This window comes from Marmota marmota, unplaced genomic scaffold (assembly GCF_001458135.2).
Source record: "Marmota marmota marmota unplaced genomic scaffold, marMar, whole genome shotgun sequence".
Taxonomy (NCBI): domain Eukaryota; kingdom Metazoa; phylum Chordata; class Mammalia; order Rodentia; family Sciuridae; genus Marmota; species Marmota marmota.
This window is the reverse complement of record NW_025999968.1, coordinates 47,396,523-47,415,355: the sequence shown is the minus strand read 5'-3', so window position 1 is coordinate 47,415,355 and position 18,833 is coordinate 47,396,523. Positions and strand designations below refer to the sequence as shown.

At 36.7% G+C, this 18,833-nt stretch overlaps 1 protein-coding gene across 1 annotated transcript in view; it reads left to right on the top strand.

The window, feature by feature from the left end:
• The window catches only part of Cyyr1 (cysteine and tyrosine rich 1), a 110,142-nt gene that overhangs the window by 80,489 nt on the left and 10,820 nt on the right, over positions 1-18,833 (top strand). The window contains exon 3 of the mRNA XM_015478670.2: positions 9,800-9,957. Within this exon, the coding sequence (XP_015334156.1) occupies positions 9,800-9,957 (158 nt within the window). The remainder of the gene's footprint in view (positions 1-9,799; positions 9,958-18,833) is intronic.

Here is an 18,833-nt window from a genome sequence, read left to right as displayed (position 1 = left end):
TGGAATTAGCTTCAGACTTCACAAGTTTGAGAGCTTATTCCCACATGTGCTCACTGCAAACACCAGACATAACTTGCAGGTCTCTGAATATCAGATACCCTCATTCCTATGTATGCAACTTGGTTAGAAAGCCAAAGAGATCCCTCAAGGATGGTCACTTGCAAGAACTACTCATAGGACTCAGGAAAGCACTTTGCTGTTATTGGTCTATTATAAACAAAAAAGATGCACAGATCAAGGTATTGAGGGAGGGGAGCTTGAAGCTTTCAGGCCTCCATGCCCTGTCCTGCACAACACTGCCCCAGCACCTCAAGGCGTTCAACAAGCTGAAAGCCATCTGTATGTATATCATTGTTTTATAGAGACTTCATTAAGTAGGCATATGCTATGGTTTGGATGTGAGGTGCCCCTAAAGCTCATGTGTGAGACAATGCAAGAAGGTTAACAGAGAAATGATTGGGTTGTGACAGTCTTAACCCAACCAGTGAATCAATCTCTGGAATTAATCTCTGGATAGGGATTAACTGAGTGGTAACTGAAGGCAAGTAGGTGTGGCATGAGGAGGTGGGCATCAGGGGCCTGGATTGGGGGTCTACATTTTTATCTGGTAAGTGGATCTCTCTCTCTCCCTCTCTCTCTCTTCCCTCCTCCCCCCGCCCCACTCTGCCTCTGATTCCTGATCATGTGAGCTGCTTCTCTCTGCCACACTCTTCCACCATTATGTCTCACCTCACTTTGAGCCCTAAAGAATGGAGCCAGCCTCTTATGAACTGGAACCTCTAAAACTGTGAACCCCTAAATAAACTTTTCCTCCCCTAAAATTTTTCTGGTCAGGTCTTTTAGTCTCCACAGTGAAAAAGTTGAGTAAAACAGCATGTGTGATTAAAATCACAAGTCATTGGTGATAAATTTAACCCTGAATCCTCCTTCCCTTCCTGAAGGTCAGTTAGTAGAGCTGAAAATTCCAACTATTGAATCATACCTCAGTTTTGCTGGTGACAAGTCCCTTGTAGGAGCTCCCAGCAACCAGTCTTTTCACCAGCTTGAGAAAAACACTCATCACTCCAGAGATTCCAACAGTTTTAGGAGCTGTGTGCCAGAAACAGGAAACACTAGAGACCTTATTTATTATTGTCTTTTATTATTCACACTTATTTTTTTTATCACTGATTTATTATAAACAAAAGAGATGTACAAAGGGGAGGGGAGCTTGAAGGTTTCAAATACTTTTTATTTATTTATTCCATGAAACGTAAATGATTTTTGTGTTAAGATAGCATCAGAAATATACTAGAGTAACTAATATTAATAGGGTTAATCAAAAAGAATATTCAAACTTTTGCAACTCCTCTGAGTTTCTAATTAAAAGAATGAAAAGAGCATCCCAATACCATAGGGTGTTCAATTGTCAGTACAAATTGCCCCACTTATGCCACAACTTTGCTTTGTTACAATATCTTTAGTGGCATAACTTTTTCAAAAACTTCATCTAGGGAAAATCAACATTAATATATTTGAGAAAATTAAGTCAGGAATCAGTAAATATTGAAACTCGTAGGCATGTAGTCTCCGTCACAACTATCCAACTTTCACTTTGTAGCACCTAAGCAGCCAGACCACACATAAGGAAAGAGTGTGGCTTTGTCCTAACAAAACACTATTTATGAAAACAACTAGTGGGTCTCATTTCACCCATGGCCTTTGTCTGTCTGCTCTTTCACTAAATCAACTAAGAATGCATTTATTTAGAATAATTACAATGAATGATTACAAAGAGTAACTCGATGGTATCATGGTTTCCATCAGCTTTGTTGCTTCTGTGACCAAAATACCTGACAAGAACAAGTCAAAGAGGAAAAGTTTTTATTTGGGGCCCCTGGTTTCCGAGGTCTTTATTTTTAGATGGCTGATTTCATTCCTTGGGGCCTCAGGTGAGGCAGAACATCAGGGAGGAAGTGTGTGGCTAAGGAAAGCGCCAGGAAGCAGAAAGAGAAACTTCATTCACCAGGGACAAAATATATACCCACAGCCACAACCCAGTGACCCACCTCCTCCAGCCACACACTACTCACCTGTCTTACCACCCAGTTAATCCATTCAAGTGGGTTCACTGATTAGGTTAAGGCTCTCGTGCACCAATCATTTCACCTCTGAGCTTTCTTACCCATGAACTTTTGGGGGACACCTCACATCTGAAACATAATAAATACCTTGGGGTTTTATCTATTGATTGTCATACAAATAAGAAAGCTAACTGTTATTTAGTACTAAGCTCACTCAAAATTACTAAAATAATGAGATATAATTATTTTTGAAATTTGTAATTTCATGAAAGGTGTTATGGCAGTTATCCTGAAAACAGAATGTTCTCATTCTGTGTTTTTGACTAAATTATGCTTTATGAGACAGAAAATCAACAGTTCAAATAAAAATAATCAACAACACTAAAAATAAGTTATATTTATTTATTCTCCCAAGAGGGAGGAAATGTAACTTCAGGTTTGATCTATGTTTACAGTTGATATGGTTTTAAGAAAGGATGACATTTCTATTACAGAGTTCTGCAGGTGATAGTTCCATTTTGGCTTAAATAAATGTGGTTGAATAGTTTATTTGTATGCATAGAAAAAGGTCCATAATCACTAAATATATGTAGGCAATTGCTTTCACACTAAAAACCTAAATGGTATTAAAAGCTGACATTTAAAGACATTTATCATGTATTTATCTTTTCTATAAAGGTATTTATATATTACTTGTGTTTGTAAAAAACTCACTTTGCAATTTTAGACAATACCTTTTTTATTATAATATTTTATTTTTCAATAAGCCCTAATCAGAAGATTCTGAAGAGTAAAGAGTAAAAGGCAGAACAATTAGGAACCTGGTGGACCACAGAACACAACTGTGAGTTCCCTGAGTTTTCAGCTGGAAATACAAAACGCCAGTGGGTTCAGATCATAAAAGCCCCAATAAAAAGATTGCTCTCTCCAGCCAAATTCAGAAAGAGGCAACCTAGAAAGAAAACTTTTAGACATAACTGTCTGACTGTGGTCAAACACTACAGGCAGAACTCAATATAGCCCCACTCCAAAGACCACCAGTAGCTACGCAAGAAGACAAAATCAGGACTGAATGGAGAAAAAGGCAAACCCACAATCATACCTAAGGACTTCAGCACTCACCTCGATAATTGATAGAACATCTCAAAGAAGAATCAGCAAAGGACACAGAAGAACTGAACAACTTCACCAACCAACAGAATCTCAAATCTGTCAAAACACCTATGCAACAGCAGAACTGCACTGAACCTAGAAATAGTCCCAGACAGGCATGGCCAACTGATTTTGACAAAGGGACGAAAGCACGTCAATGGAGGAAGGTCAGTGTTTTCAGTCAATTGGCAATCCATGGCAATAAATAAATAAATAAAATCCTAAACCTGACACCTTATTCAAAAATTAAACCAAATGGATAAAAAGCTCCAATATCAAATGTAAAGCTATACATAAATCCTTTAGAGGAAACGTAAGAAGACCTAGGGCTCTGCAAGGAGTTTTTAGACATGACACCAAAAGCACATTCCATGAAAGAAACAATGGGAAGGCTTCATTAAAGTTCTTTTATTCTCTCCCTGTTGGGAGATCAACAACAACAAAATACTATGGAGTGGGGGAAATATTTGCAAACCACCTATCTGATAAAGGACTTTTATCTATAATTTAATAAGTCTTTACAAAATTTCAACAGTGAAATAACCAATCCACTTAAAGGGGGGGAAAAAAAGAAGAGACATTTCATTGAGGAAGATATAAAAATGTCAAATAAGCTCATGGAAAGATGTTCAACTTCTCTAGCCATTAAGGAAATGCAAATTAAGACTACTACGATGAAGCCAGGCGTGATGGTGCACACCTGTAAACCCAGCAACTTGAGAGGCTGAGTTGTTAGGGTTTAGATATGTTCAGATGCATTTCCTAAAAAGTTTTCAAGGTGCCAAATTTCTCAATTAATAGTTTCTCTTTCCAACAGTTAAATAAAATTGTTTATATACAGGAAGATTACTGTTTTTTCATTGCTTCTTTTAATTGATAACGCAGTAAATAATGCTATAAGTTCTATACTTGCCAAGTGTTAAACTCTAATTTTACAATTTCGAATGGGTGTCAAAGCATCAAGGACACCAAAATCATGATTTAATCAAAAAACCTCCTTTAATGTGTGAGTTGCAACTTCATTTATTGAGTTTAAGAGCAGGCACTGAGTGTTATGGTTTAGATATGAGGCGTCCCCCAAAAGCTCATTTGTGAAACAATGCAATAATGTTCAGAGATGAAGTCATTAGATTATGAGAGAGATGACCTAATCAATGGATTAATCCACTGGTAGGGATTAACTGGACAACAACTGTAAACAGGTGGAGTGTGGATAGAAGAAGTAGGTCTCTGAGGGCATGTTTTGGGGGTTCTGTTTTGTTCCTGGTGAGAGGAGCACTCTCTGTGCTTCTTGGTTGCCATGTCCCGTGCTGTTTCCCTCTGCCACACCCTTCTATCATCATGTTCTGCTTCCCCTCAGGCCTAGAGCTACAGATTGGGCCAACCATAGAATGCAGCTCTGAAACCATGAGCCAAAATAAACTTCCCCTCCTCTAATTGTTCTTGTCAGATCTTTTGGTCATAGCAACTCAAAAGCTAACTAAAACACTGAGACAGAATGATCACAAATTTAAGCAAGACCATATATCCAAAATTTTTCAAAGTTCTAGGGATACAGCTCAATGCTAGAGCCCCTCTGGGTTTAATCCCCAGTACTACTTTTAAAAGAAGAAGAAGAAGAAAAAGATTGTGTTGAGATATATCACAGCATTAAAACAGTTAAAATTAAAAATTAATGGCACTTATAATGGCAATACCAAGGATGCAGGGAAATTACCACAGATGCAGAAAACATGGATCTCATACATTGCTGGTATAAACATGAAATGGTACAGATACTCTGAGGAAAACAGTTTGGCATTTTCTCTGGAAATCAAACATAAATAATATACCTCCTAACAATCATACTCCTGAACATTTATTGTTGAGAAATGAATACTTATACCCAGAGAGAGACCTGTACATGATTGTTTAAACCAGATTTATTTGCAAAACTCAAAACTTGAAATAACCAAATGGTGCTACAATAAGTAATGATTAAACAAATGGTATGATATCCATACCATGGAATCCTACTTATCCAGGAGCCAACTGTAATTCACACCTAAAACCTAGAGTGGATTCCAAGAGCATTGTGCTAAGTGAAAACTAGCTGCCTTAGGGGCCATGTATCATGTGATTCCATATATATAACATTCTTGAAATGACAGGTGGAAAGCAAATCAGTGCTGCCAAGGGGTACTGAGAATGGAAAGGAGGAGTGGACGTGACCATGAAGTAGGTGCCCAAGGGAGGTATTTTGTGGTGGAATAGTTTGGAACCTTGTTAGCTGTAATGATCATAAGAACATAAGCACATGTTCAAATGACATAGAACTGGACGCTCTCTTTACACCAATGTGGGTTTTCCCATTCATGCTGTACTATAGTTAAGATGTAACCTTTGGGGGAAATTGGGTGAAGGATACAGCAGACCTCTCTGTTCTATTCTTATGACTTCCTGTGAATTTAAAATTATTCCAAAGTAAGTTTTCAAAGGCAGGAAATATGCAAATCCTGCAAAGCATTCTTTAAAAAAATACATTCCCTAAAGTGTTTTAAGGATGCTAAATTTCTCAAGTTAATAGTTTCTCTTTCCAGTAGTTAGCTAAATCAAATTGTTTATATACAGAAGGTTCCTGGTTTTTTTTCCCCATTGTTTCTTTTAATTGATAACAGAGTAAAAAATGCTATAAATTCTATACTTTCCATGTGTTAAACTCTAATTTACAATTGATAATGGGTATCAAAGGATCAAGGACACCAAAATCATGATTTAATCAAAAACACTGCTTTAACATATGAGTTGTGACTTCATTATTGACCTTAAGAGCAGACACTTTTGCAGCAGCTGTCAACAGGGAAACAAAATGTGACTAATATTCTACTTTCTTCTATTTAAAAAAGGAATTAATTAATATAAATATGCCCCAATTGGATATCTTAAAAGCTTCCAGAACACATACTTTGAAAACTCTATGCCTGAATAATTGGGCTATTGATTATTTCTGGAACATAAATTCAGCCCTCCAATTTAATCTTATTTAGACATGAAATTACAATAAAAAAGGTTTCCTGATAACGTTTCATCTTCTTATTTCAAATTATCTCCTTTGATAAATCTCTTTTTCTTGAGAAGATTTATGTAATAAATTACTAGATTCTGACATTCTTTAATTACCAATAGCAGCACCTCCAAATATGTCTTATAGTCTGCTTTCATAATTTACTAGCAAAGTGAAAACTCCTGTAGAAGTATCTTAAAGGAGTTTATTGAAATCTTCAATGGTATTCTATTTTTTTTAAGTGAGTAGGGAAAAATCCTCAGAAAATACCTTGTGGAAAGTACAAATACAGGTTCACAGTCCCTTATCTGTACTTTCACTTGTCACGAGTTTTTGAAGATCTCAGAATTGCAGGTCAAGGTCTATTGGTGGCAACATCAGACTAGAACAATCCTGGGAATTTTTGGCCATCTCTTTGTAATCTGTGACACTATTTTTTTAAACAGAAAGATTACAGGCATGCAAAGACCCGAAAGACTACTTCTCTTTGAATCCATCTTTAATCCATGAGTGTTAATATTCCTACCTTCATTATAGAAACATAAATATGCTCAGGATGCTACCCAGCTGCTTGTGCAAGTATCATAGAAGACACAGCATATTGTATTTCAAAATCTGAAAGTTCTCATCATGTGAAATGTGATTGGCTCCAATAATTTGCAGTGGAAGATTATGAGTATGTTTAAAAAGTATAAAATAGGGCTGGGGTGTAGCTCAGTCAAAGAGTGCTTGCCTAGCATGTGTGAGGCACTGGATTCAATTCTCAGCACCACGTAGAAATAAATAAAATAAAGGTCTATTGACAAATAAAAAAAAATTTTAAAAAAGAAGTATAAAATAGATGTCCAGGGAGCACTGAGAATAGAAAAAAAAACTTTAACACAGAAATCCACAAGCACAAAGATCATGACAAGAAATTCTACAGATTGGCTCCAAATTATCATTTTATAAATGCAGAAACTGAGTAATAGAGAAGCTGAGAAGCTTGCTCAGGGTTCCCCAGTTGGAATGCAGGTTATTTGGGTTCAGAGATTATACTCTTAAACCCAAAATCCAGCAGTCATGGTATTGTGAGAGACAGGGTCTCTGAGGTAAAAGCATGAGGATTTTGTGAAAGTTTATTTTCTTTCCAGCAAAAGTTCAAGGTTTAAGATACTGGAAATCAGGTGCATGATATCCAAGTTTGATATTGGAGAATCTTTTCATGGAGAAAAATGAACAGCCCACAGGAAAAGGTATAGGAAAACTGACCTCAGTTGGTCTTTATCTGTGGAGGTCACCTGTCAAATTCTGGTCATGAACACTGAAATAACAAGCACCTATTTAAAGCCTCTCTCTCTCTCTCTCTCTCTCTCTATATATATATATATATATATATATATATATATATATATATGTAAAGAAAATGTATTTAGGGGTTGGGGATTTAGCTCAATGGCAGAGCACTTGTCTAGCAACACAAGGCCCTGAGTTCAGTCCTCAGCCTTGCGGGGAAAAGAAGGAGAAGGAGAAGGAAAAGGAGAAGAAGAAGAAGGTGTATTTCTGTATTTGTCTGTTTTCAATTACTATAATGAAATACCTGAAGCTGGGTAACTTTTTTAAAAAATTGTTTGTTTAGCTTGTACTTTTGGAGTCTGAAAGTCCAAACACCTCTGGCAAAGTTTCCTGTGACTGTGTCACATCATGGCAGATGGCATTGTGATGGGAGCATGTTGAGAAGGAGCAATCACATGATAAGACAGGAAGAGAGAGAGCAATTGGAGAATCATGTTAATTGTTTACAAGGACATGTGCCCAGTGACCTCCCAATCTCCCACTATGCCCACCTCTTAAAGATCTCACCACTTTCTAATATCACAACACTAGTGACCATGCTCCTATCACATGAGCCCCTGGGTACACATTTAAACCAGAAGTAAACCACAGCAGAGGGGATTCAAAAATCCCCAGACATTTGAGGAAAACAAACCTAAAAGGGGTCAAAATGAACAATCAATGAAAAGGAACACAGTCTAGAGGAAACAGAAAAATTAAGGCAAGTTTTAAGTGAATATATCATAAGTACCTCAGAGAATAAGAAACAAGACTGCATTCACAAACCCAAAAGAGGTTGCTATTTTTTTTATTTTTTTAATGAGAAGAGCTTACTGGCATGCAAAGACCTGAAAGACTGCCTCTGTTTGAATCTGTCTTTAAGAATGTTGTTCCACAACTTTGGATTGGTCAGAGGGCAGGGAAGGCAGGGGAGGGGCTGTGGGACTGGGAAGGATGGTGGAATGAGACGGGCATTATTATCCTATGTACGTGTATGATTGTACGAATGGTGTGACTCTACATCATGTACAACCAGGGAAATGAGAAGTTGTGCTCCATTTGTGTACAGTGAGTTGAAATGCATTCTGCTGTTGTGTATAACTAATTAGAACAAATTAAATAAATAAATAAATAAAAGTGGTTCTACAAAGAAGTTCAGCAAGACATAGCAGGAATGGGGTCCAGAAGCTTCATCTGAAACCACTAATGCAGGTCAGAGTGGACAATTCCTTTATTTCCCCATATTTATAAAATAACTGCTCTATCTCTATTTAAAAGATTGATATTTAGAGATATAGTTTTACCTCATTGCAGTTATTCTGTAAATACTGTTAAAACTTGCTTTTTTGTTCATCATATTATTACTAAATTAACCATGTTCTATGAACATTTCACTACAATCATGTTGATGAATATCCTTGTTATTATTTGTATACAAATGTGCTGTTTTTCCTTAGGGAAAATTGTTCGAAATGATACTGACTAGTCAAAATTTTCATTTTGATAGATTTTTTTCATTACTTTTCAAATTAGTAGATGAATATAGTTGCCTCCAAATTATCCACAAATAAAGATAATGTTTTATCTCATGCATTTTTTTATATTTATGGTTTCGTTGCATGAGCTAAAACTTTTTGGAGAAAACTATTAGCATGAGTAGGAATAGAAGTTATGCTTAAGTTGTTCCTCATTTTAATGGGAATGCTTGTTTGTTATACTTTTGAATATTAACGAATATGATGTTGGCTTATTTTTCATTCTGTGGTTAAAAAAAATCCTCTGAAGAGTTTGAATTAAGAATAAATATTAAATCATATTTGGTATCATGTCATTTATCAGATTGTCTTCATTAAACACATACATACTGTTCTCAATAGACCAGATTCTTTGCTGCTTAGGTACACAGCAGAATGGGTTTTTAATTATCTTTGCAGATTGCCTACACAGAGAATTGTGTGTTGTATAAATACATCCACTCTTAAAACCAGCACCAAAATGATGATTGGTCAACTGTGCTAGAAGAGGATTCCCTAAAAGTTTATAACTTATCCTTACCTGTTGAAATACAGACTGTTTGCTTGACTGACTCAAGGAATTCTCTTTTTAAAAGTTGTCCATCAGAACATCTGTAAAGAAGCACTTGTCCTATAGCCATGGAGCTGTATTTGAACGACTAAAGAATCCTTGAAGTCCTTTTTAACGAAGGTGCTTTTGTTTGTCCTTTTAGGGGCACTGCAATTGCTGGCATCGTCTTTGGAATAGTGTTCATCATGGGGGTCATTGCTGGAATTGCCATATGCGTCTGTATGTGCATGAAAAACAACCGGGGCACCCGGGTGGGTGTCATCAGAACCACCCACATCAATACCATCTCCTCCTACCCTGGTGAGAAAAACTGCCTTCTCCTGAAGGAGGAGTCCAATTTTCTTTCTTAGACTCAAATCTTTAGAGAGGAAAAAAAAAACATTAAAGACTCTATGTGAAATAATCTCAGGTTTCTAGGGTATTTCTAAGTAAATGTAGTTTGAAGCTCTAGCTTTGAATAGAGATTATTTAGACCCAAGTAAGAAAATCCATTTTGTATTTGAGGGTATTCATATTTTCAATGGATCTCTCATTGACTACAATTGCCAGTCAGCCAGAATGAAGATAAATAGACAATTCACACACACCATCTACCTACCACTGAGCCTGACAGGTAATTACAGAGAAAGCATGTCTCGGGAAACTGGTATCTGATTTAATAGCATATATGTCTTGAGAAAAATTATTTTAAAAAGTTTTCATGTGTCCTCATTATACTAAAAGAAGAGCTTTCACATAATATTAAAATTCTCAACAAAGAGCAACAAAGGTAATATATTATTAATTTGACAAGTATTTGTTGAAAATCTGCTAGAAACTCCACATATAAATTTATCGAGTACATGTGATTCCATAAACAAAATACTGCATTTTGCACTAGAGATTTCAATAGTGCTTTCATTGTCAATCTTCATATATACTACTTGGCATATAAAAGGCAAGTGAATTCTTACTTTGACACACTCTTAGAAAATAATTTCCCCTTCACCCTTAAGTCCTCTCTAAGTCCCTGCAATAAAGAAACAGGGTGCCTTTAAAATATAGTCTACCCTATGCATCAATCCTATAATTCTTTCTTCCTTTTTAAATCTTTTCTCTATTCATTTGAGGGAGCAAGTTTCAGATGAATGTGGGAATGATGACTTCTGCAGCTCCTCTTTGCCAGTTCTTCCTCTTCCCTCCTATCTTCGTGTTGCAGTGTCTTGGGGCTCTGCATCTTCTTCCATGCGTACTTTAACTGTACCATTTGACTTTGCAATGAAAGTACCACTTATATGCTAATGTTTCCAAAGTTATATAATATCTCCAATCCAAACCTCTGCTCTGAATTTCAGATTCATTTTATCCCAGGGCGTATTGGACATCCCCACTGTGTGTGCCTAATAAGCATGCCAACTGTGACATATTTAAAGCTATTTTTCTGATCTTCTCCCCAAATCCCTTCTAGCCACAACTTCCTCCATTTCAATGGATGGCAACTCTAGCCCTTTAGTTAAGACCGAAAACCTTGAAGACACCCTTGATTCCTTTCTTTCTCTACATACAGTCTACCAGGAAAATGTTGCAGCTGTAGTTTCAAAATATATTCAGTATCTGACTCCTTCCTGTAGCGAGAAGCAGAAACTGTTACTTCCCTAGTGGGAACAGCACTGTCAGCCCTCGCCTCTGTCACTGCCTTAAAGTTCTGGCAGGTCTCCCAGCATCCTCCCTGGGCCCCCAGGGATCTATTTTCAACAAAGTAACCAGCACAAGACTTTTTACCTAGATGTCACACACTCCTGTGCTCACAATCTTCCAGTGGCTCCCCATGTCCCCTAGAGGAATTTATCCCAATGTAAAAAGCCATTTCTTTATTGGGGCTTTCGAAATACTGTATTAATTGGCCCTTTCTCCTTTTCTTTCTGTCTCCTTCCTTCCTTCCCTTTCTTTCTTTCTTTCTTTCTTCCCTCCCTCCCTTTCTTTCTCTCTCTCTCTTTCTTTCTTTCTTTCTTTTCCCTTTATTTAATAAGGCTCATTTCCTTCTCCTCTCTCCCTTCCCACCCTGGCTCCAGTGCACTTTGTCTCTTGCTGTTCCCCGAACACAGGGCACACTCCCATCTCAGAGCTTTACCAAGGTCACTGCCTCCCTCACTTATTCAACTTTTTGGTCAAAGATCATGTCCTAATGGAGCCTGAATGAATCCCCCTCTTAAGATCCTAATGTGTCCCACCCCACAGCATCCCAGTCCTCCTTATGTTACTCTTGTTTTCGGGGTTCTTTTGTTCTTCTAAGATGCATATAGTTTAGCTAATAATGATATGATATTTATTGTCAATTATCTAATGCTGGGCTTAGCACATAGTGAGTATCCAGCAAACAGCTTGATGATGAAAAACCCACCTCATGACAAGACCTGATTTAGTCTTAGATCAATACCTATGGAATTGACCTTAAGTTTCACCCTGGTCCATGTAGCTTTTACTCCCTTCAGAAGTATGCTAGTCAGCTCTTGTCAATGTGACAGATACTTGAGGAAAAAAACCTAGAGGAAGAAAGATTTCTTTTGGCTCATAGTTTCAGATATTTCAATCCATGGTCAGCTGCCTTCAAGGCAGAAACAGGGAGGAAGGTCATGGTGGAGGAAAGTTACTCAGCTCATGGCAGCCAAGAAGCAGACGAAGGAAAGGTCCAGGAGCAAGTCCCCAAGGACATGCTCCCAGTGACCTACCTCCTCCTACCATGCCCCACCTGCCTGTGGTTTCCACTACTTCTAAGTATTTCAGTCAGTTATCAATGTATTGATCCACTAATAAGGTCAGAGTCCTCAGGATTCAATCATTCTTCAAAGGCTCTACATCTGAACCTTGCTACATTGGGTAAGTCTTCGACGCATGAGTCTTTGGGGAACTTCATATCCAAACCATAACAGAGAACAATTTGTGATTTAAAATATTCCCAACTTGTCAAGAAGGTAAAGATGTTGGGACTAGGATAAAAGGAGAAGAAGAGATGAAACTATTTGTTATTCTTCACATCTCCCCATTTTTTACCTGAATCAAACCATAACCCAAGAACAGAACACAAGAAAATCAAGTAGAGACATTAATTGGAGAGAAGGCAGGGAGAAGTGCTCCATAAGTATTACTCTACATACACATTTGCTTGACCAAAAGAAAAAGTTTATATTCAATTTTAAATCAAATAAATGTACTTTTATAAAATATTTTATATTTTATTTTATCTTTCTTCAAATACAAATCTTGTATCAAACCAGAAAATATCACTATTTTAAAGTGAGGTCACATTTTTTTAGGTGTGCAGTTTCTGTTTTGCATCTAGAATCCTGTTTAACTCTACAGTGGCTCCTTCCATAGTGGCAGGTCATAGCAGTATGTTGCAATTCCAATAAATGCATTGTTCTGGAAACAGAACATGCTGGAAGTGTTTTTCTTGCAAAATAGCCTAAATCTTCAAAAGCCTAATGTGCTTGATTACTTCTCATTTCCTTCTCAAAGTCACTAATTAAGCTTTTACTTAAAGGATCAGGAAACCACACATAATGGTATTGACTGCTTTTCAAAATCTTTCATGTGTGGAAATGCAAGACTTTTACCCACATTAATTAATTAACCCTGTGAAAATTGAGATAACAACCCAACTCATTGTGTTGTCTAGTCCTACAGCCTAGAAGCCAGATAAATGAGAAGAACATCACTTAAAGAAAGATGTCTTGTCCCATGGTGAAAGTACTTAGTGGGAACCCTGCAGTGAATATTACTGCTCTGTACAGGGAGAAGAGAATGTCATTCTGCTGTCACTTCTAACCCTTTCTTGGAGAATGACCTTCCCAAATTAAACTTTTCAGCTGTATTGGGTAGAATAAACAGGAGTCCTCTTTAGTTGCAATTATTTTTAAAATAGTTAGTGTGAAGATAAGAAGTGTTGAGTTGTACATTTTCACAGAAAACTTCAGAGTAAACAAAGAAAAATGATCATCTTAACCCTTTTTCGAAAAGTAGGTTGGGCTGATACACATATAAAAGAAAATAATATAGTGAAGCCGTAACAAAAATTGGCAGATATAAAAATCAAATGCAAACAGAAAAGAAAGCAAGCAATTTTAATCCCATCAAGAAAATGGAGGTTTGAAGTACAGTATTGAGTCTCGTAGGAGAGATAAATGGTAGATGGATAGATATTGGAGAAGTGGGCAGGGTCTCTTCCTAACAAAAGAACACACAAGGATAAACATAGAAGGAAACTGTAGAATTGGGGGGGGAAATTACCCCTTTAAAATCATCATAAGATTTGGACCAAAATCTTCATCAACAGTCACTAACACTAGAGGAGAATGTTGCCAAGGAGCAAGATATTTGCAGTGCTTAATGTTTAGCGGATGTCTGGTTTAATGTCTGGTGGATGTTTTTTTCTCAGTTAATAAGAGGAAAAAGAGTAACTATTCAGATTCATCTTGGCCATATTATCAAAATTAAGAGCACCATAGAGGGACAGATGGATGTTATACATCCTGTTTGTAGTGTTCTTTCTGAGCGTTCACAGCCTGATCGTTAGCATGAAAGGTATCTGACAAACCCAAGTTGTCATTGACCCAGAGACTAAAATAAATAGCATTTATTTGAAAACAAAAATCACAATTCAGGTACACTGAGTCAGGTCAGCCCTTAAGAGTGTCCTGTAAGGCAAGTGCAGGAGAGATTTCATAGGAGATTATTAGAGAAAGCTGTTTTCAGGGTAAATTCATTGGCCAGGCAGGAATTCTAAATCACAAACCTGTTCTGTTTGACTAGTTAACTGGGGTACTGCCAGCTGAGGACTGGGGACTCTGACTTCAATTCTTCATCCAGTCTACTGGAACATTCTGTGGTTTGATCTTTAGCAGTGTTAGTGCAATTGTATCACATTCTCCTAGCTCCTGTTAGAAAGCATTTGTTTTAGTTATTTCGTTTTCTTTTACATTTTATAAAGCAACTGGCCTGTAATCTTTACTATCTCTTGAAAATACTTCATTGGGAAACAACGCTCCATACGCCTCACTGCATTCAGAAACAAAAGCAACCTTAGTACATGCACTAGACACAGGAAGACTTCTGAGTACTCACCAAACCTCTTTCAAGACCAGAAATTTATATTGAAGAAAATGCCTTTATTTGTACTTAATATGAAAAAAAAGGTTCAGGTCCTATGTGACCTTTTTAATACATGAAAATTCATACTAGAGAGGTTCTCTGTAATAAAGTTGTGACTGTGAACTTGAAGACACGACTCCTACTGGAGGAAAACAAAACAGATGGAAGGAATGTGGTTGTCTTCACCCAGGCAAGCTGTTCCAGTAACCTGCTTCAGAGAACCCAAACATGAAGTGAAAAAGCTTTCTCTGCAATTATATTAATTATACTTATAGAATCAGTACTGCAGATAAACTTATGAAGGTATTGTAGGATGAAGCAGAGATAACAAGTTCAAGTGTCCTGCTATATGATGGGTCAAGAAAAGTGGCATGGACATGAAATCAGAGGTTTTTTGCTTTCCATTAGTTAATCCAGATCCTGGTGTCTGGTTCCTCTAGCAAATACACTGATGGGAAAGGTCAAGGAGGAAACTGACAAACACTGAAGGTAGAGGGGATTATTGAAAATCAGGGTCCATGAGTATGTGGAATAGGATTTAATACACAGTAGACTGGGTAGCCTTGGATGGAATCAGAGAGTGCCTTAACAGAGGGCAGGCAGTGCATGGATGAGGTCAGCTGTAGATGTGGGGATCAGAGTATGAGGATCTTCACTTCTGCTGGTGCCTATTTTTTTTCAGTAAAATGAGAAGGAAGTTTCCCTCCAAAGGGTAGAATACAAAGAAGAAAACACGAAACTCATCTCAGAAAATGGGGTGTGAAAAATGCCTTAAGGTATATATGATTTCCAAGCAATACCAAGGGTCGCCACTCTTAAGAAAATGATCATTTATTTAAAGTGAGATCAGTTAGCATGATTGTACTTTGTTTCTAGGCACATTAAGCTCCTGGATAAAAAAAATGAAGGGCAGCCAAAATGTTGGGTTTCATCAGGATTAGGGAGAAAAAGAGATAAGGTCATTGACCATAGATGCAAAGGAACCATCTTAGTGATGAAGCATAGATCTAAGCTGAATGAAGAAGAACTTTATGAAGATGGCAAAGAGATGACATACATTTAGATTGATTTTTTAAAATTGCCACCTATAAACATGAAATCCCAGATGTGGTGGAATGGACATTCTAGGAAGATACAGGGTACTGGTCAGATTTGTAAACTGAGATTTACAAAATAGCACCATCATTGATGATAACATGAATGAGGAAAACAATTGAAGGTAAAAATGTCAGGGGACTGAAAAGCGGTCTTACATGGACGTTCAAATGACAGAAAAATAGTAATAGATGAGGGGAAGGAAAAATAGGTGGACCAGATTCTAAGTCTCCAATGAATAGGGGTTTGGGGCAAGATGGGCCAGAGACATCAATAAAAAGAAACAGAAAGTAGTATAATCTGGTGGCATATGTGTTACAAAAGAGCTCAGATTTTTAAAGAGGGAAAATAGACAATAGTTGGAAAAATAGATAGGAAGACCACAGATAACTCTGAGCAAGTTCTGACCCTATAGATTGTGGGATGTGGGAGAAATATAACAGTTCCAATTTGACAGTGCTGCAAAGGAAACCATCCTGCTGTGGAAAATCAGATTTCAGTTAGAGTAGAAAGGTGTTTTGGATGTTCGCTTCCATCCCTGAGAGAACTGTCTCAGGCAATCTTGTCCCTTCTCAAACCTTAAAAAAAAAGTCTATTTAGGGCCTTTCTCACTCTCAGCAGTTGTCTTTTCATCACATCTTATTTCCCAGAGAAACAGACACAATCATAAAAGAACTTCCTCATGTTCTGAGCTGGAGTGGTGAAGGAAGGGACAGGGACACACGGGACTTTTGTGGTGACAGGCTTTGTTTTCCGCTGAGCACAGTCCAGTGGGGTGGAGGAGCTTTGGAAAATCAATCAGATTAGATGTGCAGAAGCTTCCTGGGTTAAGTTTACAATGAAGCCTATTCTGGGAGATTGTCCTTGTCATAGTAACAGAGGGATGTAAAATATGATGGGACTTGTCTTGATGTCCTCTGAGAGGAAGGGGAACAATGAGTTCTAATATCTCTTAGTATCTTAGTCATTGTGGAAGAGAAACAGGTAGTACTGTTTGTGTGGCTGAGCAGGGGCACTAGCTATCTGGCAGGAGCTTTGTGGGCTTCTGTTTAAATCCTCTGCTCTGGGCAGGGCTCAGGTGACTTGTGAATAGGGGTTCTGGAACAGTGGAAGAAGAGATCTGCACCTAGCAATAAAAAAGTAAAAATTGTCTTTAAAACTAAGATGAGATTTGCAGTCCACCAAACCATTTAAAATTAGTAGTAGTTTAAATGAGGTATTTTTAATATTAAGAAAGCCTTACTCTTGGAACCAGAACATTATATTAGAATTGTACATATTCTAAAGTACACAGCAAATCAATGTGAAAGTTGAGGGTTATTTGATAAGGCCACATTTAGATAATTTGGTTTGCACAAAACTTAAAAACTTAGAAAAAATAAACTTTGATGCAAAAACATATAACAAAATAACAAATGTAAAGCAGCATTAAGTATATAAACACAAATGGATAAATTCAAAATAATTATATATCAGATATCTGAAAAAGAAGACTAACTATATGCTTATAAAAACAGAGAATAATGAAGATGAAAAGGCACATTTTGTTATATACAAGCTTGAAATTTCAGTATACTAATGTGGTACAAATTGCATAATGAAATAAACTATTTTTACAAATTATCCCTAAAAGAAAAAGCAGGTAATTTTGTATGTTGTTTATATTTTTTACCTTAATTATACCTTAACTCTAATTGAGCTCAATTTGTAAGTTATCAGTGCAGAACAAAAATTTCACATGGTATGAAAACAGAAAACCTAATGTAAAATAATGTAAACCCTAGCTATTATCAAAGAACTGACAAAGTAAAATAAAGAGCTATATTTTTTCTTTCATTAAATTGAAACAATTCTTTCTGAAAATAATATCATAGTATGTTCTAGACAATAAAATTTATGTTATTTCGGCCAGTTTAGTCAATTTCTGGAATTTTATTCTAAAGAAATCATTCGAAAAAGTCTCTGTGCAAGAAGATAGCCATCTCACACCTATTTATAATAATAAGAATTTTAATCTCAAAATAACTGAATGATCAGTAGAATCTTATGCAACCATAGCAATAAGTCTGTGAAGAATATGTAGCAGAATGAAAAAGATATAATGCAAAGTGGAAAAACATTTGGCATTGTATGTGACTGCAAAGATATAAATATACATAAGCAACTGGAAGATAATATGTAAAGATTTTATTTGTCAAATTGAGATGACAAAATCATGGATGATTTTCTTCCATTTTACAAATGTTCTAAAATCCTTTGTGGGTAAACAGATGCAACTGGTTTAGAACACAGTGCTAAGTGAAATAAGCCAGACTCAGAAAGGCAAGGATCCTATATTTCTTCTCTCGTCTACGCAGAAGCTATAAAGTAAAAAGGTATTAAAAGGCAGGGATGGATCTCATGAAAATAGAAGAATCTTCAGTAGAGGAGAGAAGGAGACCAAGGAGGAAGAAAGGCCCTATGCTATATTCACGTATGAATATACCACACTAATCCCACGTTTATATATAACTTTCACCAATGAAAAAATGTATACATGTAAATAAAGAAAGGAAAGACTGAAGAGTAGAGAAAGGGGAACTGGGGGAGAAAGGTGGAGAGGGAAAAGAAGACATACTGGGAATAAATTAGAGTAAATTATGTGTGTACATGAATATGTCACAGTGAACCTCAGTATTATGTATAATTATAATACAGTGATAAAAACACAAAAAAGAAAATGTTGCTTTACAGACTAACTCACTTTAGATTCATTTTGAAAACAAATAAGATAATAATGTTGAATAGTTTTGATGACACCAGGCATCTATTTTAAAAATAGTGGTCTGACCCTAAGATACCATCTCACTCCAGTAAGATTGGCAGCCATTATGAAGTCAAACAACAACAAGTGCTGGCGAGGATGTGGGGAAAAGGGTACTCTTGTACATTGCTGGTGGGACTGCAAATTGGTG